General features: G+C 35.4%; 1 protein-coding gene across 6 annotated transcripts in view; it reads right to left on the minus strand.

The window, feature by feature from the left end:
- The window catches only part of FRMPD4 (FERM and PDZ domain containing 4), a 725,245-nt gene that overhangs the window by 42,740 nt on the left and 655,515 nt on the right, over nt 1–26,990 (minus strand). For 5 of the 6 annotated variants that reach the window (XM_074300003.1, XM_074300008.1, XM_074300004.1 and 2 more), the window contains 2 exons: nt 21,387–21,432; nt 5,032–5,136 (listed from right to left, as the gene is read on the minus strand). In XM_074300003.1, coding sequence (XP_074156104.1) covers nt 5,032–5,136; nt 21,387–21,432 — 151 coding nt within the window. The remainder of the gene's footprint in view (nt 1–5,031; nt 5,137–21,386; nt 21,433–26,990) is intronic. The other variant, XM_074300005.1, reaches the window with a different exon arrangement.

A 26,990-nucleotide genomic window follows, 5' to 3' on the forward strand; every position in this document is an offset into this window, starting at 1 on the left:
GAATAAAACCCCCTAATTTTCCTATGGGCAGTCGTTTGACAAAGCCCAAACTATAATCTATTGTATTCTGGTCATCCCTGCTGTTAGCTCAGCAGGAAAGGCAGTGCAGCTGAACTATAGTGAGTGGGAAGCAAACTGATACAGATGCCATTGTAGGATAATACATCATTATTCTTTCCAGGCTAGGATTATAACTGATCTACCTTAACCACTTCTACACAAGCTTGGATTAGTGTTCCTGTACCTTTGCATGCTGTGGAGATGTGACTCTTGAATGACTCAGAGACCTCTGAGCTGACATTTAAGCAATATATCATATATTTAACTAGAGAAGAGCAACATAATGATTGTTGGTGTTCCTTAGATAAACCCTGATAATTTTGTGAACAGGGAGTAAGTGAGTGTTAAGGGAGAGAGAGAAGTGCTACTACAATAGTCTTGGTTATAAGGGTTTTCCTTTCAATGGGCTCAACTGGGATAGTTCCCATTCTAGGTAGAAAAACTCTTAAGAGAGGGTATCCCACACATTTTTCTCTTATAGAATCTTGCCTGTCTATAGCTGAAGTCTGGGTACTTCAAACATCAAGTAATCAGTCTGTAATGATTTTATGTCTCAGACTCTGAGAAGGCTATATTTCTGAGCCTACTGTTTGAGATTACTTCCTTAACACCACAAAGAATTGCTTGTAATAGGAGATGGAGGTCTTAGAACCTACCAGAAGAACCAGATTTAAAGGCTTAAGAATCCTGCAACCTACCAGTATGATCAAAGTTAAGATAAAGGTTTGGTTTTCACAGAAATTCTGGTCCCAAATCATAAATGACCAGTCTGTCACACACAAAAACAATTATATAATCTGTTTTGGGGTCTGGATACATTATTACAAAGTCTAAATTGTATTACTATAATTTCTTTGATTTTAAGTGACAATATTTACATCAAACATTAACATTTAACTTAACATTGCTTAGCAATTGAGATTATTTTTTGACAAACTAAAGTCCAGTAAATATTATGTTTCATTTTTTCTTCATTAAAAAAACCAAACCCATACAGGATATTTTTTTTAATATACCATAGGAAGAGAAAGCTTCTAACATAGTAATGGATTATAACATTATAACATTTATATTGAGCTTTAAGGTTTACAAAGCATTTTACAAATATTATTATATTTTATCCTCACAACTGTCAAGGAGGGGCTATAATTTACCCCCAATTTAGAGATGAGGGAACCGAAATGATAGAGATAAAGTAATTTGCCCAGGGTTTTAAGGCTAATAAGTGTTTGAAGTTGGGTTTATACACAGATCTTTCTGATTCCAAGTCCAGCGTTCCATCCATTATGTGTTCTAGCTGCCAAATATATGGAAGTAGCAACATGGTACAGTGAAGAGTGATGAATTTGCATTCAGAGGCTCTGCTTTCAAATCTTAGCTCTATCTCAACTTCTTCTGCTGTAAAGTAGAAGAGTTAGATTGCCAGACCTACATCTAGAATCCTCCGACGTCCCCAATCACCATTTCATGTTTAGAAGTAATAGAAAATGACATCAGGACGTGATATATGCCAAGTAGTGAACTACAGAAATGTACCCTTTTAAATTTTCTCTCTTTGAATGGAAATATTGACATCTGGGGGGAGTGGAAAAGGACAAAATATAAATAAGCTACACTTGAAAGAACTCAGTGAATCACTATATTGAACTGTGTTCTTCATTTACAAATGTGATGGACTGAATACTGACTGGATTTTATGGGCTTGGAGCCAAGTCTAATGAATTTGGGCGAACCAGTTTATATTTGAGTAGAAGAAGGAGGTTGGATCATAGAGATGAAAAGGGGTGACAAAGGCGTAGATGTGGGTGAACCCACCAACCTGTGTCTCATGACATTAATTCCAGTTATAAGAAGGAAGCTACTTAAGGATTGCTCTAGGCAATCAGAAGCTGGCCCTGGGTCTCAGGGAAAGAACCATCTCCTTTAAGCCTTGTTTTTTCCTAGAACTGCCTGTCAAAGCTGCTTCTGGAATAATTTCCTCTGTATAGATGCACAAGGTATTTGTTTGTTGATCATCCGGCTGTCTTGGGCAAAGCAACAGATCTGCTTCTGTTTTATCTAAGGACTGAAGCCTGGAGGAAGGTTGGAGCTAGGATGGATATTTTTTTCTGAAATGGAGTTAAATGCTTCTATATAACCTGGGAGGTCTATTAGCATACATTAATTTAGGGGGTCATAACTTGGGGATCATCAATTTGATTTTTTAAAAATTGAAAACATCTGAATTATTTCAACATAAAAGTTTTTTTTTTTTTAGTCCTCTGAATTTTAATTTCTCCACTTAAAAACATTATTTTGGGAAGAGGCCCATAGTCTTCACTAGATTACCAAGAGCTTTTTCATGACACAAAGAAGCTTAAAACTCCCTGGACTAGGGTATTTGGCAAATGAATTGATACTCCTCCTCTCCTCCTCTCTCCCCCAAGTGTAAGAGCAAGAGGCACAATAGGTGAGGGGACAAGCTGAGATTAAGAGGCTAACTTGAGGTGGATGGCAGCAAAAATAGTTTGCCTGCTTCAATTTTTCACAAACTACAATAATGGATATTTTAAACCAATAAGGAAAAAATCTTCCACAACTGCCAGTGATGCCTCCTGGTATGTAATAGAGGTAGCCCTGAGCATAATATCTGGAAGGTCCTGGACTGACTCTAAATCTGCACATGGGAAAATAAACAAACAAATCATATATAAAAGCTGGTCAGGCCAAATTCAGAAAGCTAATTTGTTCAGGGTTTTGTTTTTGTTTTTGTTTTTGTTTTTTTCAATCAAGTTCAACTCTCCGTGATTCTAGTTGTCTTGGCAAAGAGACTGGAGTTGTTTGTAATTTCCTTTTCCAACTCATTTTATAATATGAGAAAACTGAGACAAACAGGGTTATAAGTGACTCCCGCAGGGTCACACAGCTGATAAAGTGCCTAAGGTCAGATTTGAATTTAGAGAAATGAGTGTTTCTGACTCTGAAACCAAAAGGTTGACTATCCAGTGATGGAGAAATGGTAGAAAGATGACTAAGTTCAAATATTGACAGTATCACTTACTATTCCCAAGATGTTAGCCAAGATAAAAGTTTTTGATGTGGGAGAGAGCCCTGGACTTGGGATTCAAGAAAACTTAGGTTCAAATATTGCCTTAAAGAAGCAATATTTGAAATATTTGATATTGGGCAAATCAGCAACAAGCATTTAAGTGTTTAGCAAGTGCTAGACATTGGTAAATCATAAGGATGCAAAAAAAAGTCAATACACTGCTACTGACTTCAAAGAGCATATATTCTAAAGAGAAAGATATGGTGTAATACAAATTTTTAGATGATCTCTAAGATTCCTTCCAGATTTAAATTTATGACTCATGATCTGAAGACCAAAGCAAGTTACAAAATTATGAAGAAATGAATTGATCCATAATGGTGGAAATATTATCCATATGAATGAACTCATTGACCTCCTTGAAGCAAACAAAATAAGGGGGGGCAAATTTTGAAAAGTAGTTTGCATAATCACAATTTTGGTGTGGTTTTTTTCAAGCAAAATAAACTTCAAAGAGACAAAAATTTGAATATATTTATTGTTATTTAAAAATAAAATTGAAAATGGCTTGTGTAATGTTTTCTTATAGGAGATTAAAGGAAATATCACATTCATTAATTAATTCATTCAACAAATATAAGCTATAATAAAAATATATAATAAAATAGTTTAAATAGTTTAAATGATAATAATGACTGACATAAATAGTATTTGAAAATTTACATATACTTCAAGACTTTGAACTTCAAGACAACTATAAGAAATAGAAGCTATACTATTGTTATCCCTATTTTCCAGAAGACTAAAGTGAAAGATAAAGTGGTTTGATGATGGTCATGCATTTGACCCTAAATCTTCCTAATCTATACTTTAACACACTATTCACTATACAGCACTGCCTCCCTTATGCAGCTTCCCATCGTTTTTTTGCTGTTCATCCTTCTTACTCAAAGAAAACAAATGACATTAGGAAGCTGATGTCTTGACTTGCAAGTGACTTGGATTTAAAGGAGACAGAGTTGTGCAAAATTATCAAGTTCATTCTCTCCTCCAAAGGCACCTGAGTCCAGTGGCAAGACAAAAGTTAGGAAAATGGCAATGACTCTGGATGCAGTGAGAGATCATAGCCTTTTTAAGCTATCTTTTCCAGGTCTCAGTTTGTCTCTGAGGTGGTGTCCATTCAGTAATTAAAGGCTAGGTGAGAATTGAGGCAAAAATGGTCTCATTTACTATATAAAAGAATCAAGTCTGGGAAGGGAAGACTTTCAGAATCTCTGATCCAAACAGAAAATATTGCTAACCACACTCTGAGCCATCAAAACCCTTATAATGAGCAAATGAGGTTTGGGCTGATACCTATTATTGGCCAATTGGTTTAAGAAACACATATAAAATATTATATGCTAAATACATTGAAGGATGTATACAATGAAGGATTACATGAAGCATGGAGGAGCAGGGGAAGTAAAATGACATCAGTGCTGGGATGTAAAGGATGCATAGGAATTCAGCAGTCAAAAAGGTGAAGAAAGATATACGTGTGTGTGCATGAGCACATGTTTGATATTACTCTGAGAATTAATTACAATTCTGATTTAGTGATTTGCAGATTATATCTTATACTGTGGGAACAGATACAGAATATTCCCAATCACTTTGATTGAATTTGGCCTAGTTAGTAACTACTGACCTCAACAAAAATTTATTCGTATAAGGCTTTATGTCAGTATTGAAGGAAGTAGCTATGATCCCCTACTCTTAAGGAGTTTGTTATCTAGTATAGAATCTTAAAAAAAATAGGCCAGAAGAAATTATAATTAAAAATAGACCTAAATGCATAATCAGAAAGTGATTGATTATTCCAATCACAAAAATTAAATTTGAGTGAATACACATGATCTTAAAAAATCTCTGCCTCACAAAGAAGAGAATTTTAAACTCACCGAAACCTGGCCATTGATGATGACCTCCTCTGAGAAACGCACTTTAACAGGATTGGACTTCAACCTTGCCTTTTTTGCAGCACTAATAAATGCTGACTTGGGAGACTGGAAGGGAAAGAACATTTTTTATCAGATTAATTTGGAACAGAACCTATACTTCCCTGTGATGTAATGGTTCTTTACTTATTCTCATATATTCTGAATTTTACTTGAAAATATAAGGTTTGGCATATGCCCATTTTAAGAACCAAATTTAAATAATCATTTAAATCTAAATATGGCCAAAAAAAATCACCAGTGAACATAGAAGCTTATCCTCATATACATAAACTATTAGGATTTTATTTGCTCACTGGACTGAAAAATGCCAAAAAATATCTTCTATATCACCAGACATATATCCAAGCAATTTTTTTTCTTTTTAGTGACTGCTTTAAACTGTATCTGTTTGCATGAGCACATGAGTTCTATTCTCATTATAGCCCTATCAGGCAAACTGTGAAGGGAAAATAATGGCATTGTCTAATGCTATCCCTATACAAAGCCAGCTGAGAAGAAGTTGTTGGAATAGAGAGGAAAGAGGCATAGATAATTAAAAACAATGGATAATTCAGCTATCATTTACATTTGTTTTGGGAATAGAGTAGGACAAGCACGTACAGATACATTCATGTATTCACTTCTCAGTAGTTATCCTTTTGGCTTAGTTTGTTGTTGGTGGCAAGGATCTGCATGGACAGTAGTGGAGAGTAAATCTTAGTCCACAGCCATCATCCAAATCACAGCCAATTGAAAATTGGCTGGATATTTTGTTCTGTCTTTGCTTTTCTCAAAGTCCCTAGAATTTAGATGACATCATCTAATCTTATCTTCATGAATCATTGCATTTAAAAGCTTGTTCTTTGATTGAAAAACCATACACAGAAAGAATATTCCTTCTCAGATGTTCAAAAGCTAAATGAATTAATATACTTTGAAAAGGAGGGTGGTCCAGGGTAGCAAAGTGAGAGATTCCTCAATTTTAGTTCTGGGATTATTGAATTGATTTGCTAAGTAATCTTGGTTCAAAGACCAAAATACCTCCAGCAGTTTTAAAAATTTCTCTTTTTATGAAAAAGATACAAATAGTCCTTGCCCCAAAGGAACAAGGTATTGGGGAAGAGGAAAATGGTTATAACATGTATACAAATAAATAGATACAAAGAAATATGGGAAGGAAGACAACATTAATGATACATCAGATGGGGACTGAAATGATCCTTAAAAGAAGATTAAGAGTCTAAGAGATGAACAGAGATGCACTCCAGGCATGAAGGATGATTTGTGCAAACATGCAAAGACAGGAGATGGGTTATTGAATTCAGAAAATTGTTATATTAACACCACTCCCCCCAAAAGAAATTAGATATCAAAAGAGATCAATGTAGTTTCACAAGGAGGTCACTGATGAGGCCATATTTTATAAGAACATGTATAAAATAAGAAAAGAATGACCAAACCAAGATAGAGAGAAAAAAGAAGGGACAAAGGTCCACAATAAAATTCAATAGAGAATAATTAAGGGTTATGAAAAATTCTAATAATAAAAATTATTTTTAAAAGTATGTTTGCAATAAGAAATAGAAAAAGAAAAGCAGTTGATCTGTTTTTAAAGCCTAAGATGACTTTTATCCTGAGGGCAACAAATGTTTCTTAAAGAGCTGTTCAATTTGAAATAATAATAATCACAACAAGAAGAAGTGGCATTTTTGTAGCTCTTACTAAGTTTCAGGCACAGGCAAAGCACTTCATAAATATTATTCATTTGCTACAACAACTCTGGAAATTAGGGACTATTATTAACCATTTTGTAGATTGATATTCTATTTGAACATTATTTCTTTCACTTCCTCTTAATGAGGAGAACAATCTATGAAGATTCTCATCTTGATTCCCATTTTCCCTAATACTCATTGAAAATACATTTACCTCTAAAGGTGTACACTCCTATACCTTTCCTTCTTCACTTTAGTTTCTCAATATTCAATGATAATAATAAATAGCAATATTCTTATGCTTTAAAGTTTACAAAAGCACATTATATAGATTATCTCATTTGATTCTCAAAGGCCATATGGATTGTATGTGGCCAGTTATTTTGGACTGGAACCAGTTTCTTTGACTTCTCTTTACCAGTGTATGATTATGTGATAGTTCTACTATAGTCTTTTGGCGAGATAACGGCTGAAGCACCATTCTGTGTACCATAATATAAAGATAGAGAAACCTTGGAGAAGGCAGATAGTTGAGTGGGGAAAATGCAGAATTTGTATAGCTGTGTACACTCATAAATTATATCTTGGCATGAGATATTGTCCCAATGGGGGTAATTATGACGGTGAGATCTGGTCCCTGTGTATGCTTGTTATGGAGATTGGTATCATTATTGAATCAATGAAGCAAAGTCTTGGTATATTTGTGACAGAGCAGTGTGACTACTGAAGAAGTAAAACAGAACAAGGCACAGCAGTAAGAGAGATTGGAACTAATTTGTAATCTGTTTCCTTATCTGCAAATTGGGAATAATAATAGTATTTGCCTTCCAGGGGTGTGTGAGGATTAAATGAAATAATCTATTAATCATTATTATATTATCATTGTCATCATCCTTATTATATACTGATGAACTAGCATGAGGAAGAAAGGTATATGAATGCACAGCATTGGAGATGAATGCACATTAAGAGAAGGCAAGGGAGAATAGACAGCCACATAAAGATCTTTATAGGCTATTTTTTCATTTAGAAGGAGTGAGAGGAATGTTGTCAAAGCAGAATGTGTGGAGTCACTTTCATGTTGGGTACATGAAGAGACATTTCTACTGTCAGGCAGAAGCAGAGTAAATTGGCTATGAGGCTGATTAGAGAGGTTGTAGATTTTGGATTCTGTGCTAATGTCCGTGGAACTTTTTTTGGAAGTGTAATGGACAAGTCCTGAGAGACATAAACATCTGGTTGGGACCACTCTGAGTCTCTGCATGAGAAAAGAATGTGTAGGGAAGAATTAATGGACCCAGAGCCTGAGTGTGAATGTTAATAGGTATAGGTGGATTGTGAGTTGATGTGGGTCCCTGTTACATTTAAATAGTACACTGACAAGTTAGCCTGTGTATTAATTCAAGGAAGAATAATCAGGATGACAAAGAGTTTATAAAAAATGTTCGAAGAAAATAATTTTAACTTGCAGAAGAAGTTAAAGGGAGACCAATTTTAGCTTAATAGAGGCAAGAAATTCCTAAAAATGAGATAGAAGGTTGAATTATATAATGTACAATGTTCTTTCCAGCTTTAAGATTCTATGATTCCATAGTGTAACTAAAACACTGTGGTGATGAATAATAATTATTGACCAATAATAGTTGTCATAACATACTTCCCCAATATATTTTTGAAAGTTATGACTTGATTATAGAAACCCATGTCTAAAGCAAGTTCATAATTTGGGACAAAACCCAGTGATTTAGATTATTACAGACACTGAATACATCACCAGTTTACTGTAATCTTGATATAGCCAAATATTATATGTTATATTATATATTCATATATTCCCATAGCAAATAGTAATAAGCAGCAAAATCAATTCACTTCAATTCAGTACAGGTAGACTAATTAAACTGTAATTATTCATTTTCCCGTAGGGTTCAGTTTTAGGGGTTCTCTTTTTGAATATTTGGCTTAAATATCATCATAATCCAGTAATTAACTTCTCATCCATTTTGTGGTGAACTGAGCACTTAGAGAATCATAATCCTCAGAGATAGAAGCATACTGTCTGAAGTACTGGGGCAGAAACTATATTCTAATTGGTTATTCTTTAGAACCAAACTACTTCTTTTGACAAGTTTTTTTTTTAAATGACTAAGAAAATTCCATTTTTAATTTTAAAGTTTTAAATTACTAAAAAAAACCACACAGGTTATAGTACCCTCATCTATTTTCTTATTTATGGTCTAGGATAAGTAATGAGTAACAAAGAAATAATATAGGGATGGTCTAATTTGCTTTTGAAATGCCATCTTTTAGCTGAAGGGAAAACATTATTCTCCCTTAATGAATCGAAGTAGATGTTATTTACATTGACACAATGGAATTTCCCCCTGTTGTTCTGATTCTTCTTTCACTTTATTACTAGTAGGAAATATGTTTAAGAGGACTGTACATATATAATCTATATCAGATTGCTTGTTGTCTTGAGGAGGGGAGAGAGAAGAGGAGGGGAAAAGGAAGAAAGAGAGGAAGTAAAAATTTGGAACTCAAACTCTTACAAAAGTGAATGTTGAAAACTATCTTTACATGTAATTGGAAAAAAATAAAATACTATTAAACAGACTGACACAATGGATTATCATAAGTGAAGCATTTATGTCTGTGTGAAAGCTATATTGAATGACAGTAGAGTTATTTTGAGATAGAACATTATTATCATTAGGGAATGAGCAGATAGGTGAAATTTCCAGATAACTAAATTTTATTTCTTTAAATACCCAAACCTTAAAAACAATTTTAATCTCTTTGAAAAAAGGATAGCTTTCTAAAATGAATGCATTTTACTCAATAACTTTAAGCAATTTACTTACTCAATATACCAGTTTTTTCTTGGTGTGCCCTAGATAGAGAATTGGGCCTTTAGTCAGGAAGGCCTGAATTCAGATTTGACCTCAGACATTTACTAGCTGTTTGATACTACATAAACACTTACTAGCTATTTGACACTATGTAAGTCATTTAACTTCTTTTAGCCTCAATTTCCTCATCTGTAAAATGGGGACAATAATGGTACCTATATCTGAAGGTTCTTGTGATGAACAAATGAGATTATGATTATAAAATGCTTAGTTTAGTGCCTGGCACATAATAAGAGTTATGCAAGTTAGCTCTTATTATCATTAATTTGTCATTATCACATACTTAAATTATGGCATAGGGACCATATATAGTGATCATTTTAGGGATAAAGAGATGTACAGTACCATTGTGAGATAAACTACTCCAGGGTGATTCTATCTGTTCGCTGCAATAGTCAGAGTGTTTACCTCTAGCAGTATTTTATTTCCTTTGAAGTATTTCCCTTTCTCCTTCACTCTCTCTTTTAATCTATCATAACTGCCTTTGAAGGAGTTTAACATCCAAAGTTCTTATTCCCAAAATAATCAGTTAATCCTGGATTATAAATATCTTGGAAAAAAAAGGTCACTGATTGAATTCAATTCTTTTTTTCTTCTTAAAGCATTTCATGAATTTACACCAAAAAGTACCTCATTATTCATTCAGTACTATCATACAAAGTTCTTAGTGATGAAGATAAATGTTGGTATGGTGATAAATGGCAGATATTCAACCACTATAGTCTGAGAGACACAAAAGGAGTATGTTAGGTGACAGAGAAGTTATGAACTACTGTTGTACTAAAAGGGAAGACCCATAATTTATTTCAGAATCTCTTTAATTTGGACTTCATTGATAATGACTTTGTGAAAAAATATGACCTGGAGTAGGAAAAAAAGTCACTTATATATGATCTGTGAAGGACCTTAGAGATCATCTATCTCATTCAATCTCATAATTTTATTGATGAAGTAAGGACCAAGGAGGTACATTGCCTGGCCCATGTTACACAGCCAGTAAATATTACAGAGGGGATCTGATCAGCAAATTAAAAGGATAACCAATATTTCACATGGGAAAAAGTCAAACTTTTAAAAACCAAATATGCTTCATCACATTGACTGTAGTGTAAATGAATAATAGCATTAATTTAATTGAGTCTTATCTACTCATTAAAAAAGGCCATATGGGACCTTTACTTGATAGTATAGTTTTAGCCCTTGGCTTTATTCTACTATATAAAAGTAATAACAATGCATTTATTAAAAATTCTATATTTTAGACTTTTCAGTAATTAATTGGTCTTTCCTTTCTCTAATCCTAACTCCTTAGAATTCATTCTGTAGTTTCATTTTGTTTTTGTAATATCATTTTAATAAAAGTGATTAGTATTTAAACAGAATATCATAGGTTTTCTTTTACATTTTTCAATGAATTCAGGTAACTAAGCTGGACTTGTTGTTTCTTAGTGCACCCTCCTTCTAGTCTTATGGAAAACTTAAGTCTTTGGGAAGAAGAGCTTGGGAACTATGGGAAAGGTGGAACTGGAAGCATCAGGATAAGAGACTAGATGGGAAAGACAATATACTTCTATGCCAAAAGAAAAATAGGAAAGAAATATCTATGTGTGTATGTGTATGTACTCATATATCTGTGTATCTGTATGTATGTTTAAAAAGCAGGTTATCTGTTTCTACTGTCAATATAAAGATTAGTAGATTAGATGCTGAGGTATAGAACAAGGAAGGAAGGAGATGCCAAAAAAAAAAAGAAAAAAGCAATGAAAGATATTGTTTAGCCTACCACTAGAAAAAGGTATAAATGAATTCCTGGGCTTATTGTTCATTGATATATATTAAAAACAGTGTCTAGTACAGTGTCATGCACCCTGAGGATGCTCAATAAATATTTTATGGTGATAATAACTTCAGTATCTATCAGGAGCTTTTATTTCTGCTAAATACAAAAATAGAAAAAAAAGAGACATGGATTAAGAAGTATGAGGATTCATTTCATATTAGTCATATGCATGCATATTTTTCTTCTTCAACCAGATAATCTGGAGGAAGGAACTATTTTCTTCCTATTTCTCATAGTCCAAGTTTAGTGCCATGAACTTGATGTATTCAATAAATGTTTTTGAAAAGAAGAATGAATAGAAATGATTTAAAAGACTGTTTTTAATATGGAGATGTTAGGTCCAGTCTCATTGCATCTCATTTCCTCCTTTGCAAATATAGGTTAAATCTAATTTATCTTAGAACTAGAGGAAATTGGTGGCCCATGTTGTGTATGTTATCAATAGAAACTCTATTTTCCCTATTTTTATTTCTTATTTGCATTCCTGTTGGACAAGAATATAGTCCTCATATTGTGACATAGAGGATGAATGTATTTTTTGCAGCTGTCAAAGTTCTTCTATGCTAACATCCACAATATTATCTATGTTTGGATGACCTTATTCCTTATCTTTTGTTGAAAGTCCTATTAATCTTTTAATTCAGCTATTCCATAATTAAGCTTTCTTTATCTCCCCAGCTAATAATAATTTCTTCATCTCTGCACCCCACTACACCTTTCTTGTGTACTTACCACATATTATTTGATATTTTACTTATTTACCTATGTAGCATATGTTCTTCCTAGGTTATAAATTCCATGAAGGAGAGAGATTGTGTCTTACTTAAAATTTGTGTCTTTTCCAGGATTTCCATTATGAGAGTCTCTGAATGTCCTCAGTGCCTAATTAGTGATTACTGAAGTAGAGTGCTGTAACTTATGTATAACCATATTCAAAGTTAGGGATAGAAACTCATTACCATTTTTAGGTGGTAAGAGATTTTAACTCATTTTTAGGAGTTAAAATCTCTTACCACTGCATTTTTTTTAATACAGGGAATTTGAGAAATCCTAACACAAACTTCCATACCCAATATCTTTAACATAGTAAGATCAGAGAAACTGGCACTCTATGAACTGATACTGATCTATTTCACCAATAAAAGGAAGGGATTAGAGCATTTATTAAGTGCTTACTAGCCAGGAGCTATGCTCATTGTTTTGTAAATATTATTTCATTTGATCCTGACAATAGCATAGAGGTTGGTGCTATTATTCCATTCCTATTTTATGGTTAACACAACTGAGCAAAGCAGAAATTAAGCAATTTGTCCAATACCACACAGTTACTAAATAACTAAAGACTGTGCTTGAGCTTAGGTCTCCTTGATTCCAGGTCATGTATATCTGCTATACCATCTACTTACTACAATGTAAGTTTTTTGAGCCCAGAAACTATTTTACTTTTGTATTTGCATCCTTAATGATGGGGGCATTATAATCACTTAATAAATGATTATGAAATGAATGAGGCTGCTATGGGAATAAATAATAAAACAGGAAAAAATAACATTACAAAAATAAAATGCAAAAATTCTTTAAAAAAAAGAGCTACTTTCCCATTTTGATTTTTAAGTTTCTTGAATTCAGGGACTAGTCAATAAAGATTTGTTAAATGTCTACTGTGTGCCAAAAACTTTGTATCTGGTATCTCTCACTGTGTCTGGCACAGTGATTCAGATAACAGACCTGCCATTACAATTCATTGAATGGAATATCCATAATTTGAAAGGAAAAAATACAAAGGAACAAAAATGAAATTTCAGAAGCAGACAAGTAAAAATCAGTTATTTGGCATTATTTACAAGTAAAGACAGCAGATATCTAGGAACTACTATACTATATACTATGCCATGGTAGCATGGGCACAGACTTACCTACTGAATTTGGCAAAATGGTTTCAAACCTAAGTTCATCTCTTTACTTGGTGATATTATGCAGAGGAAACCAAACATAAAAATGCTGGGCAGCAAGTTGTAAAAGTAATTAAAATGCTAATTTTTATTGTCAGTAATAAAAGTAGAATTTATTGACTTTCAGTCCACTGGATCATCTGTTTCTGCCCATGAAACTGGAATCTGGACTATGTTTAGCAAACAAATGTAATCCAGCATCAGGAATAGGAATAATTTAGCAAATTAAATAGCAAATTGCTTTATTCGTGAATAAATTGAGCAATTATATATATATATGTACATATATATATGTACATATATATATAAATAGATTCAGAAATAAATGGTTTAATTATAGAACTAAAATGGTGTACAAAGTAGATGATTATAATAGAAATTGTGGTGGGATAAGGAAGACAAAGGATTGAAGGTTCTCATAGTTAGAAGCAACCTCTGGAAGTATTTAAGCTGGTTCTTATATGTACTGCTAGGTATTATATAAGGGCCAGAGCACTGGACATAGAAGAGGAAGATCTAGCTTATGATACCTTTTTGGCCATGTTACCCTGGGCAAATTATTCAATTACCCTCAGCCTCAATTTCTGTAAAATAAAGAATAACATCTATAACTCTCAGGGTTATTTTAAAGGCAAATGAAATAATGCTTGTAAAATGTTTTGTAAACCTTAAACATCATATAACTTCCAGTTTTCATTATTTATAAGAATATTCTTATGCTCTATAGGTAGCCATCATCTAAACTTTGGTTAATAATCTCTAATAAGTCAACTCATTCCATTCTCTGAGAACTCCCCTTGGCAGACCCCACAAGAATGGTATTGATTATCACACCAACGTAGAGTTAAAGGAGATCATTTAGTCCTAGCCCATTATTTTACAAAGAAAAAAAATGAGATGCAGACAAGTTGAATTAATTTGCCTTAAGTCACATATGTAGCAAACCTCAAAGCCAGAATTCAAACCTGTTTCTTTTCACTGACTCATGATTCCTTGTTCTTTACTACACTATGTTCAATGTTCAGAAGTTGAGTTTGAGCTTAGCCTTAAATACTGCAAGAACTTGGCTAAATGGAGAAGAAAGAAATGGATTAGGGAAACATGAAGTTGGAGCGAAGAGATTATGATGCAGTTACTATCAGTCACATTGAATACATGCTTTCCTGGGATGAGTTGCTGAATTTTTATTTCAAACATAAAATTACAGATAGCGAGGAGGAAAGGGAAGGAAGAAGAGGAAGAGAGAGAGAGAGAGAATGAGAATGATGGAGAGAGACGGAAAAAGACAGAGAGAGAGAGAGAGAGAGAGAGAGAGAGAGAGAGAGAGAGAGAGAGAGAGAGAGAGAGAGAGAGAGAGAGAGACAGAGAGGGAGACAGAGACAGAGACAGAGACAGAAAGAGAAGGAAAGAGGAAGGAAGGGAAAAGAAAAAGGGAGAGAGAGGGAGAAGGAGTAAAGAGATAGGAGAGAGGAGAGACAGAGAGAGACAGAGAGAGAGAAAGGTTTCTAGTAATCTATGAGAAATTTTCAAAGGATGTGATAGACACCACCACCACTATCATCATCATTCACATTTCAAAAGAACTTCAAAGCTTATAAAACTATTTCCTAACAACCACCCTGTAAGGTAGGTAGTAAAAGTATTGCCCTTGTACATGGGACTGAAGCTTAAAGAAACAAATGACTTGTTCAGGATCATGTGATTTTTTTCCCCCCAGAGGCTGGGGTTAAGTGACTTGCCCAGGGTCACACAGCTAGGAAGTGTTAAGTGTCTGAGACAAGATTTGAAACTCAGGTCTTCCTGAATTCAAGGCTGGTGCTCTATCCACTGCACCACCTAGCTGCCCCCAGGATCATATGATTTGTAACTGTAAGAGCCAGAATTTGAATATAGTTCATCCTGACTCTAAGACTTGGGCTTTTTTCATATTACGCATCAATAACTTGCCTTTCCTCCCAATTTTCTCACTGAAGTCAGTAGCTGAAAAATCATATTCTTGTTAAGTAACTTTCAGAAGTTAGTGAGGATAAAACAGAATGGTAATAATTTCATGTTTCCATTGCATTTAAAGGATGATTTAACCAAATAAAAGATAGTCTTTAAGTTTTATCAAGAACTGGAACTGTTCAGTGTCTTTCTCATTGGAATATATTTAGACTGGTGCCATAGAAATGTTTTAGATAGCAGAAAATGATTAAAATATGAGTGCCTCAGAATTAAGTGAAAAAGAAAAATTGAACCCTATAGCCTAATAAAACATGCAATCTTTGCAAAAGCTTAGCTATGATTGATATTCCATTTAATCAAATAAATATTGATTAAGTAAGTACCAATTCTGTGCCAGGCACTGTGCCAGGTAATTGAGATATAGGGGAAAAGAAAGTGAATCTTTGTTCCTCAAGGGACTTATATTCTACTGGGTAAAATGGTACACTATATGGAGAGAAAGAGAGAGTCAGAGAGACAGAGAGAGACAGAGAGAGAGAGACAGAGACAGAGACACACACATACATAAAGACAGAGACAGCACACACAGACACACACACACACATAGCGACAGAAAGAGACACACACATGGAAACAGAAAGAGACAGACAGACAGAAAGACAGAGAGAGACAGAGAGACAGAGAAAGTGTGTGTGTGTGTGTGTGAGAGAGAGAGAGAGAGAGAGAGAGAGAGAGAGAGAGAGAGAGAGAGAGAGAGAGAGAGAGAGAGAGGCAGAGAGAATCAGAGAGACAAACAGAGAGAGGGAGACAGAGACACACACATACATAAAGACAGAGACAGCACACACACATACATAGCGACAGAAAGAGACAGACAGACAGACAGAAAGACAGAGAGAGACAGAAAGAAGAGAGAGAGAGAGAGAGAGAGAGAGAGAGAGAGAGAGAGAGAGAGAGAGAGAGAGGCAGAGAGAATCAGAGAGACAAACAGAGAGAGGGAGACAGATTCAGAGAGAGAAAGAGACAGACAGAGACAGACAGAGAAACAGAGAGACAGAGAATCAGAGAGACAGAGACAGAGAGAGGGAGACAAATTCAGAGAGAGAGACAGACAGAGACAGAGAAGAAAGAGAGAGAAAGAGAGAGACAGAGACAGAGATGAGAGATAGACAAAGATAGGAAAAGATAGAGACAAAGACAAAGACAGGTACAGAATCAGTGAAATATGAGGAAGGAGAGAACACTTGCAAATGAGAAGAATCAAATCTGGCTTTTTAAAGGAGTTGACATTTGAGTTAAGCTATGAAAAGTTAGGAATACTGACATGTAGAGATGAGGAGGGATTATATTAAAAATATTGTTATATAGCCTATACAAAAGGATGGAGATAAGAAGTGGGAGACACAAGATTAAGTGTGGGGAGCAGCTACTAAGCTAATTTGACTGGAAAGTGGGGGCATAGGGAAGAATAATATTAAATAAGTATGAAGAATTAGGTGGAAGCCATATTTGTGAAGGATTATCAAGGTCAGATTAAATTTTTTCCTGAAGGCAATTAAAGACTACATGCAGATAGGAGGGACAGTAGATTGAGCAATGAACCTAGACTCAGGAAGACCTGAGTTCAAAACTGGCCTTGGATACTTACTAGTTGTGTGACCCTGGGCAAATCATTTAATCTCTTTGCCTTAGTTTCCTTATGTATAAGATGAAGATAATAATTATAGCTACCTTACAGGGCTACTGTGAGAGGCAAGTGGTATAATAATTATAAAGTACATAACATAGTACCTGGAACAAATATTATATAGGGGGCAGCTAGATGGTACAGTGAATAGAGCACTGGCCCTGGAATCAGGAGGACTTGAGTTCAAATCCAGCCTCTCAAACACTTAATGCTTATTAGCTGTGTGATCCTGGGCAAATCTCTTAATCCCAATTGCTTTTCAACACCCCCCCCCCAAAGAAAGTGCTATATAAATCTCAGTTTATTCTAATTATTATTATTAATTTTTTTTGCTAAGGCAATTGGGGTTAAGTGACTTACCCAGGGTCACACAGATAGGAAGTGTTAAGTGTCTGAGACCAGATTTGAACTCAGGTCTTCCTGACTTCAGGACTGGTGCTCTATCCACTGCACTACCTAACTGCCCCCTGATTATTATTTTTGAGTGGGGAACTGGGGAAGTCAGATAATAGTCCTAGGAACATTGATTTGGGAACTATGTGAGGGCAGGTTGAAAGAGAGAAATTGCAAGCTGAGAGACTAATCAGGGAGCTATTTTAGTAGTCTATGGGAGAGATGATGAGGGCTTATAATAGAATAGTGGTCATTTGAGAGAATGTGAGAGATTTTGTGGAAGTAATAAGACTCAGCAACTGATTAGGTAAAGACAGTAAGAAAAGAAAAGGCAGGGAAGCCTTAAAATTTTGTAGTTGGTTGTCTAGAAGGACAGTTATGTATTTGACAGCAAAAGGAAAATCTGTAGGATGGGTGCATTTAGGGGAAAGTTAATGAGTCTAATGCTGGACACACTAAATAATAATAATGATGATGATAGCATATATGTAATGCCTTAAAATTTATAAGATGTTTTACAATTATTATCTCAGTTTATTCTCACAAGAATCCTAGGAAACAGGTGCTATTATTATCTCTATTTTATATAGGAAGAAATGGAGGCAGATAGGATCACACAGCTAATAAGTGTGGGATTGGGGTGGGATTTAAATCTGTGTCTTCCTTACTCCAGGTCTAGAGCTCTATTTACTGTACCACATAGCTGCCTTTGTGACGTTCAAGTGAAGATATGATAATTAGCCATGTAAGATTGCAGTTCAGGAGAAAGATTAGAACTAAGTAGGTAGATTTGGGAGACATCTGAATAAAAATTAGAATTAAACCCATCCTAATTAATGGGATCATCAGAGTTCCAGAATGGAGAAGTAGAAGGGAGTACCCAGAATAGAATCTTGGGGAATGTCCATACTTAGTGGATTATACATGATGATTTGGCTAAACAGGCTGAGAAGAATCTGCCAAATATATAAGAGAACTGAGAGAGGGAAGTGTCACAGATGCCAAAGGAGGAGAGAACATTCAGAAAAGGGGGGGTTATGAATATTGTCAAAAACTGCACAGATGTCAAATAGAATGGTGACTGTTAAAAAGCTATTAGAGTTAGCAGTTAAGAGATCATTAGTGATGTTGGAAAGAATAGTTTTAGTAAAATGTTTGGGTTGGAGGCCAGATTATAGGGGGTTGAGAAGTGAGTGAATAATGAGGGAATAAAACAAGTGTGGAAGACTATCAATGTTTGACTATAAATGAGGAGAAGCTATAATATGATAGGTTGAAGGGATGGTGAAGTCAAGTGAAGATTGGCCGATCCTTTAAGATAGGGTAAACTTGAGAATATTTATTGGAATGAATGAACAAGAAGAGATTAAACATGTAAAAGAAGGAAGTAATGAATAAGTAAAAAAAATTAGGAAACAAGATGGTGTGAATGTCTTGAAGGAAGAAGAGTTAAGTTTTAAACAGAAGTTGTGGGGAGTATGAGAGATCTCCATCTATAATGATTGTAATGAAGAAGTGAAGGTCAAATTGAGAATGTTCTATTCTTTGTTTTAGTATTCTCAGTGCATACATACTACAGTGCCTGACACATAGTAAGCACTTAAAAAATGCTTGCTTTTTGATTGTATAGCATAAATTTGAAGTATATGCAGTTGGTATGATTGTTTGAATTTCTCCATCAGTATAGTAGTAAAGATTCCTAGATATAGAGATGGAAAGGACCTTAGAATTTATATTCTGAATCTCTTTCTATTCCAGTCCACCATCTATACAACTGTCAAAAAGATTTTCCTTAAGCAGAGATCTAATCTCATCACATCCTTACTCAATACACTCCAGTAGTTCCCTATTGTTGCTAGGATAAAATAGATACTCCTCTGTGTAACTTTTAAAGTTCTTTATGATTTGGACACAATGTATCTTTCCAAGCTTTCTGTACATTGTAGCCCTTCCTCAACTCATTCCATTAACTAAATTATTCTCTCTGTTCATATGGTTCCTGTGGTACTCCATCTCCACACCTTTACCAATGAGTAGCATGTACTCCTTTCTCACCTCTTGCCTCATAGAATCCCAGCTCAAACACTATCTTCTATCAGAAGAAGAAGAAGAAGAAGAAGAAGAAGAAGAAGAAGAAGAAGAAGAAGAAGAAGAAGAAGAAGAAGAAGAAGAAGAAGAAGAAGAAGAAGAAGAAGAAGAAGAAGAAAAGAGGAGGAGGAGGAGGAGCAAAAAAGGGATTTTTTGCCCCAGAAGATGACAACTCACATGGATGAGGGAAGTTGGAGTTGAGAATTTGTCCTCTCTAAGATGGAGGAAGAATCAATTGACCTGAAACCCTTTCCTCCAGAGTCCTGTGATAAGTGAACATCAATGTGAGGCAAGTTCATCATCTTCCATGCTGAACATTGGTAGAGGAAGTAGAAGTTTCTGTCTAGGAATTGGAGTTAGGAAATAACTTGTTTGGATCTTCCAGGTCACAATGAACTAGTGCTCAGCACCAGCCCAGTAGCCTGAGCTCAAGATTACAAGGACACTGAGAAAATATCCTGCTTGTAGAGCATGGAGTGGGGGAAAGAATTTGTACCTCAATAACTGAAAGTACCTACTCTCTAGTATCACTGACTTAGCTTAATTAAAATACTCAATTTGCATTTGAATGAATGCAAGATAGAGTCTTGTAGTTCTTAGTTATGTGGGTATAATGAGTTAGCAGAAGTAGTAGGGAGGAGATGATTGTGATGGGTACCTTGAAGCTTGGGAGTACTAAAAGATCATTCTCCCTCAACCCATATAGCTATTTACCAAACATTGCTTTTTTTTTTTTTTTTTTTTTTTACTGATACAATCTAAGTTTCCAGTTTTTTTTTTTTTTTCTATCTGTGTATACATTACTCCTACTTTCTATACTGTATAATCCAACCAAACTGATCTAGTGATTGTACAAACATATCAATTCCCCTCCTCTTCCTATTGTCTTTCCATTGGCCTGCCTCATGCCTGGAAAATGTTCTCTCATAACTTTGCTTTGTAGAATCCCTCTCTTCCTTCAAGATTCAGTGCAAGCAAGTGAAAGCTTGCTACAAGAAGCTTTCCTTTTTTCCCTCAATAATACTGTTTTCTCTTTCTAATTACTTAGTAGGAAATTTATTTTTATTTACTTTCTTCATATTTATTTGGTATATACTTTTCATTGTTGTTATTTTTATTCAGTCATTTCAGTTGTGTCTGACTGTTTGTGAGCCCATTTGGGGTTTCCTGGAGTGGTTTGCCATTTCTTTCTCCAGCTCATTTGACAGATGAGTAAACTAAAGCAAACAGGGTTAAGTGCCTTGTCCAGCTCACACAGGAAGGTAAGAGTCTAAGGCTAGATTGATTCCAGGCCCATTGTTCTATTCATTGTCCCCACATAGCTGCCCCCTACTCATAAAAGCAACATATCCCCAAATGTTTTATACATATATATAAGCATACAAATACATACACATATGTATGTATATATACATATACATATAAAGTTGGCATACCTGATAGAGATTTGACCTTGGGGTAGGATTTGGGTCCAAGTCTTGTCTTTGGCCAATAAAAGCTGTATGGCCATGGGTAAATTATTTACTTTCATACTGCTCTAGGCAGCTCTCTATGTTGCAAATAAGTGGTTAATTTATATCCTTGGGAGAATTTTCATGCTGGGACTTTCCTACACTTTTGAAATTCTATGTGTAGATTGAAATAAAAACAAACAAAAATCATTTTTCCCCATGCTGCCACATTTTGGTATTATTTTGATGAAAAACAGCTCTGAAAAATGCCAAGAAAATGGAAACCTAATGGTATATGAGGGCAGGGGGTATTTACTCACGGCACACTCACAGGGTAAGGCTGAATGACAGTGAGGAGGATCGATTCTTTGCAGTTTCTGTAAGAGAGAAAAAAACATTTATGAAATACAGAGAATCAGGGCTTTAAAGGCTCCAATAGTTTTCTTTGGAGATGAGATGCTGTGATCCAATGGTAAGTATTCATTGGAATCCCAGGACAAAACAGATCAGAAGACAAAACAAGCTTTGAATCTGCAGTGACAGCTAAAAACAAAGAGCTTCCCAAGTGAAACAAACAACCTGGTTTAAAACTTCCCATGCAGTTCACATTTGGAGGTATTACCTGCTCCACCACACAGTTGTGCACTAAAATAATGCTCTGCTGAGTAGGGAACAGTTTTAAAACCATCAGCTCAATCTGTTCTTTGTACCTTTTCCCTGTTAAGAAAATTGATTTTTCCTTCTCCCCTTCTGTGTTTCCAATTTTCTCTTCTGTTTTAAAAAATTTCTCCATTTCTGGAGTAGTTTGGGTATTAGTTTGGGTAGTTTTTCACAATGTGGGGCGGGAGGAATAAAGAAAGATTTCTGAAAATTTCTCAGCTACTTGAGAAACTAATTATCTTATAAGGGTCAATATCACTTTAAAAATTCTTTTATGACATTTCATGTAAAAGCAACATGCTGAAAATCATGCCCTAGTGTACATCACCTACCACATTGTGCCAGCCACTTAACAAGCAGGAGCAGTACATCGTATATTGGGCCCATAAACATTATGGAGAGGAAACTATTGGGAAAGATTTCAGGCTAAAAGGAGTACTTTGGTAGCAAAGGGAGTGCTTTTGTGGTTAGTAGCTGAATAATGCAATGGTTTTCTTGTCCCCAAATAGCAAACCATCTATTATAATTGTCATTATTATTATATCACTGGTTGTAATTCATTCTTTTTCTGGCTCTCCATGTCTCTTTTTCTATCTCTCTGTCTTTCTCTTTCCCTGACTCTCTCTGTTTCTGTCTTTCTGTCTCTTTGATATTGCCTGCTTGCCTAACCCTTTGTGTACATCTTTGGCTGTCTCTTTTTTTCTCTTTTTCTATGTTTATGTCTCTCTGATTTGCCTGCCTGACTATCTCTATCTGTCTGTCCCTATCTCTGACTTCCTGTGTTTCTTTCTCTACATCTATGCCTCTGACTGCCTGCTGGCCCATCTATCTGGTCCTATCTCTGCCTCTCTGTTTCTAACTTTCTCTACATCGTGTCTCTCTGACTTTGTCTGCCTGCCTGTCTCTGTTTGTCTATCTCTATCTCTGTCTCTTTCTGTTTCTATCTTTCTCTACATCTGTGTCTCTCTTTGTTTGCCTGCCTATCTTTCTGACTGTCTCTGTTTTCCATTTGTTCAGTACAGAAAGGCTAGTTGCAACTTTGTGGAAAAGGACCAGGCTTTCTTTTCCTCATATTGCAGTTAATTGCCTGGTAGTATGATTTATTGCTTAGTTGTATGAAGAAAAGATGATCTGTATGCAAGGGCTGCTTCCTTAGACAACCCACCACAAATCACATTTGTAACACTAACTGCTTTGTTGTTGAGCCTGCACACTCTTCTGGCTGTGTTGTTGCTGTGTCCTACTGACATATTGCTGGGAGGGAAATCAATGGAGCAGTGGGAAACAGGAATGGAATAGAAATTTAGGGGAGAATGAGGAAACAAGCAAGAGGATGGTGCGAATGAAACTGGTCTCTTCAATCCCATTTTATAAAAGGTCTGCCTCGTTTTCAGAACCACAGATGCTGGACAGTGGTCAGAGAGGACTAGCTTGGGTTTCAGACATTATTATTAAAATGGGTTACCTATAAAGCTGAATCTAACTATGAGAACAGAGTGGCAGAACATAGCATCTCTAAGAACTAAGGTTTTATCATATTTACCAGGATAGGGGAGCCAGAGATGATTAGACATTATGAGAATTCAGATATGGACTTAGTGAATTGAGAAGTACAAATATGATTTCTAGGTTCAACAAACACACAAATTATTTTGATTTAAAAAAAAAACAACAACAGACTTGTTAGGCTGACATCCAGGGCCTTTCAAATTTGGCACTGCCCTGCTCATTGTTTAGTTGTCTCTGACTTTTCATGTCATTGGGGTTTTCTTGGCAAAAATACTGGAGTGGTTTGCCACTTCCTTCCCCAGCTCACTTTACATATGAGGAAACTGAGGGAAACAGAATTAAATGATTTTATCAGAGTCATATAGCTAGTGTCTGAGGTTGAAGTTAAACTCAGGAAGCTGATTCTTCCTAACTCTGGGTCTGGCACTGTGTGCACTGCTCTGCCACTAGCTGAGCCTTTGGCTGCTGTGGCCAGTCTTATAAAGTTGTTTTCATTTACTCTATGATCCAACCAAATTAGGCTACTTGTTGTCCCTTACATATATTTTCCTTTTCTCGTACCTTACTCATCTTGCTTTCTATAATGCAGTTGGGTTAAATAGATAGAATCAAATCCTTGCAAATTGGAGGCAGCTAATTGATAGAGTGGATAGAACTAGAGTCAGGAGAATCTGAATTCAGATCTGTTCTCAGACACTTCCTGGTTCTGTGATCTTGGACAAGTCACAACCCTGTTTGCCTCAGTTTCCTCACCTGTAAAATGAGCTGGAGAAGGAAATGAAAATCCATTCCAATATCTTTGCCAAGAAAACCCCAAAAGTGTTCACTAAGGTTGGACATGATTGAAAATGACTAACAACAACAACAAATGAAGTGGTTTAAAATATTCCTCAGTCACTTATTAGCTATATGACCCTGGGCAAATCCTTAACTTCATTGTACCTCGATTTCCTCTTTGATAAATTGGGAATCATAATCTACTTTACAGAGTTGTTGTGAGGGTCCATTGAGTGTTGTGTGAGTAAGTTTACATTTGACAAATATAAAGTACTTTGCAAATCTTGAAGTGTTATGTAAATGTTATCTACTATTTATGCCTGGGATATACTTTCTTTTTTTCATTTGTTGAATTCTTATCCATTTTTTAAAGGTCAACTAAAATCCCTACCTTCCCTTAGAAGCTTTCCATGATCCTCCTCTTCCCAAGGGCTTTTCTGATGAACTAGTGATCACATATTATTTTGTATTTTTTTCTTTGCAGATTATATCACTCTATTAGATTGTAAGCTCTACAAAGACATCTCATGTTTTATCTCTGTTTTGTATTCTATTTTCTCCCTTCTTCCTTTGCCCTATCCCTAGTACAACACTCAGAATACAGTAGGTGCTTAATAAGTAATTATTTAAGGAAAAACTACAAGGGAACCCCCAACTAAATGGAATTGAATTAAAATAATACACTATTTAAATAATACATTTCTTGCTTAATTGTTCATCTTACTTCCCCTCACCCCCCCCCCCAAGGAATTCCTATGTATCTTTGTCACTAGATAAAAACAAAAATATTTTTATGTGGATCATGTTGGGTTTATGGTTTGGGGGAACTGGAAAAAGTTCTTTGTTTTTGGAAAAATAATAAAAGAGCAGGGACATGGAATGTATGTCTGTGTCTCTGTATGTATGTTTCTCAAGTTGGTAAAATAGACAAGGGAGATTACAAAAGCAAGAAATCACAAAGGTTACTTCTGAGACCACCATGTATATTCACTGTTTTCTTGGGGGCAAAGCAGAAAAGAAACACAGAGCTTATTGGAATCCAATCCATGCTGTTTTGGACTCAACAAAATGTGAATTTAAAGAGCATGGCTTCTACTTGGCTCTACTAAACAGCTGTATGACTTTCGGCAAGTTTTTTAGCTTCTTCTGGGCCAGAATTTCTCTACTATCTAAAGAACTCTTTGGATTGGATTCTCTCTGGAGTCTTCTGACTCTAACAGTCCATGTTGCTGTGATTTGCATAGACGAAGAAGAGCCATGGTCACTCCATGCTAACCCCTGGAGATTGATAAATATACATAGGAAATTTGAAGAATTTCATGAAGTTTCTCAAAAATACTCTGCTCTAGTAATCCTTGCTCACCATTACACTTTCCTTTTAGGAACTTTAGGAATAAACATCAATCATCAAATAGCACTAATTTGATAATGGGAGCATTTCTCAAAACATCTCAGTTCCATTGTCTTCATTTGCAGTCTTTGGTGCTCTCCTCTGAAATATTTCCAGTATGTACCTCAAGTTGACTTTAATTCTACCTTTTAAATGAATAAGTTATTTGATGTGAAATTAAATATTCCTATATTCTGTAGTGAAATCTTATCTTTCATCCTCAATAGCATGCCATCCTCATCTTTAGTTATTTAATTAAAATCTGTCAGGCAGGTAGAATGAAATCCATAGTCTCCTGGGTCTCCTAACCTGTCACTAAGAAAAAAAACAGACCAATCCCAAAATGATTTTGGAGTAATATCAAGATGATAAAACCTAGAAAGGGACAATACCAATAGCAGAGTAACCAAATATCTTTATGCTTTTCTTCCCTCATCCCCACTCACACCTTTATTCCCACCCCCCACTCTCAAGCAAGCATAGCATCATCCAACCCATTTCCAGTCCAGAATCACTTATTGAAATATTATTTTGCCATATTCCTAATGAACATATTTTCTACTGTCACAAAATAGAGATTGTTTTTAAGGGCCAAACTCTACTAGAATGATTTAATGGGTTGGTTACAAAGTCATTTTAATCCCTGAGTCACTGTGCTGACTTGCTGGGAGAAATACAATATAACCTTACCTTAAACCTCTCCTGCAAAATTTATCTTTAATTATTTTCTTTTCATTGTTGCAGCAAAAACCTTTCCTTAGCCCTTCCTCCTGCAGGGTCCTTTGTGGCTCCACGGAAACATTTTTGGGGACCCCAAACATCAGTGACTGCAAGGCATGCTGTAGTATCAGGCTTCATTTTATAATTTCATTGGATGTGCTCCTGCTGCAGAGAGCCAGGCTGAGTAAGAGAGAAGCCCAAATCCAAGAGAGGTGGGGCTCTGAATGCATTATGAATTTCCTTTCTCTTCCAAGAAATGATAAAGCTGGTGCTCCCCAAGGCTACCATTACACAGAGATGCCCAGTTTGCAAAGCTTCCTGAATTATCCTGCTTCCTTTCACCCCCTTTATTCCTATCTAAAATTTAATTCATTTTCTACATTCAGCATCTACTAAGAGAACACATGTATAAGCAAATAAGAATTTGGATACATGGATAGGATCAGTATAAGTCATTATTTGTTCACCTTTGAGGCCTCCCAAACAAAGGCATTCTATCCAACTTGGATAGAATCAATGGAGCTGTTCAGTGAAAGGAAATATTTTGATGCTGCAAACCCAATGGAGAATGGATTTGTAATCTCAATCATGTGGGCATTCCCCCTAGCTATGTAATTTGCAGTTTATCTTTAAGCCTGCCTTTGTCTCATTTTCAAGTATATCCTCCAATGAGAACAGAACAGGTGGTCCAACCAATGAATTAAAAAAATACTAATAGCCAAAACATTTTTAGGACTTTGAAAAAATTCTGAATTTTCTTAAAAATTACAATGATGATGACAACTCAAAGAAGAATGCTCTGAGGCTTAAATTTAAGTAAGTGCCTTTTACTTATGTAAGAGTCAAAAGTATGATCATAAGAAAATAATCTAGTTCAAG

The sequence above is a fragment of the Sminthopsis crassicaudata genome, chromosome 3 (genome assembly GCF_048593235.1).
Source record: "Sminthopsis crassicaudata isolate SCR6 chromosome 3, ASM4859323v1, whole genome shotgun sequence".
Lineage (NCBI taxonomy): Eukaryota > Metazoa > Chordata > Mammalia > Dasyuromorphia > Dasyuridae > Sminthopsis > Sminthopsis crassicaudata.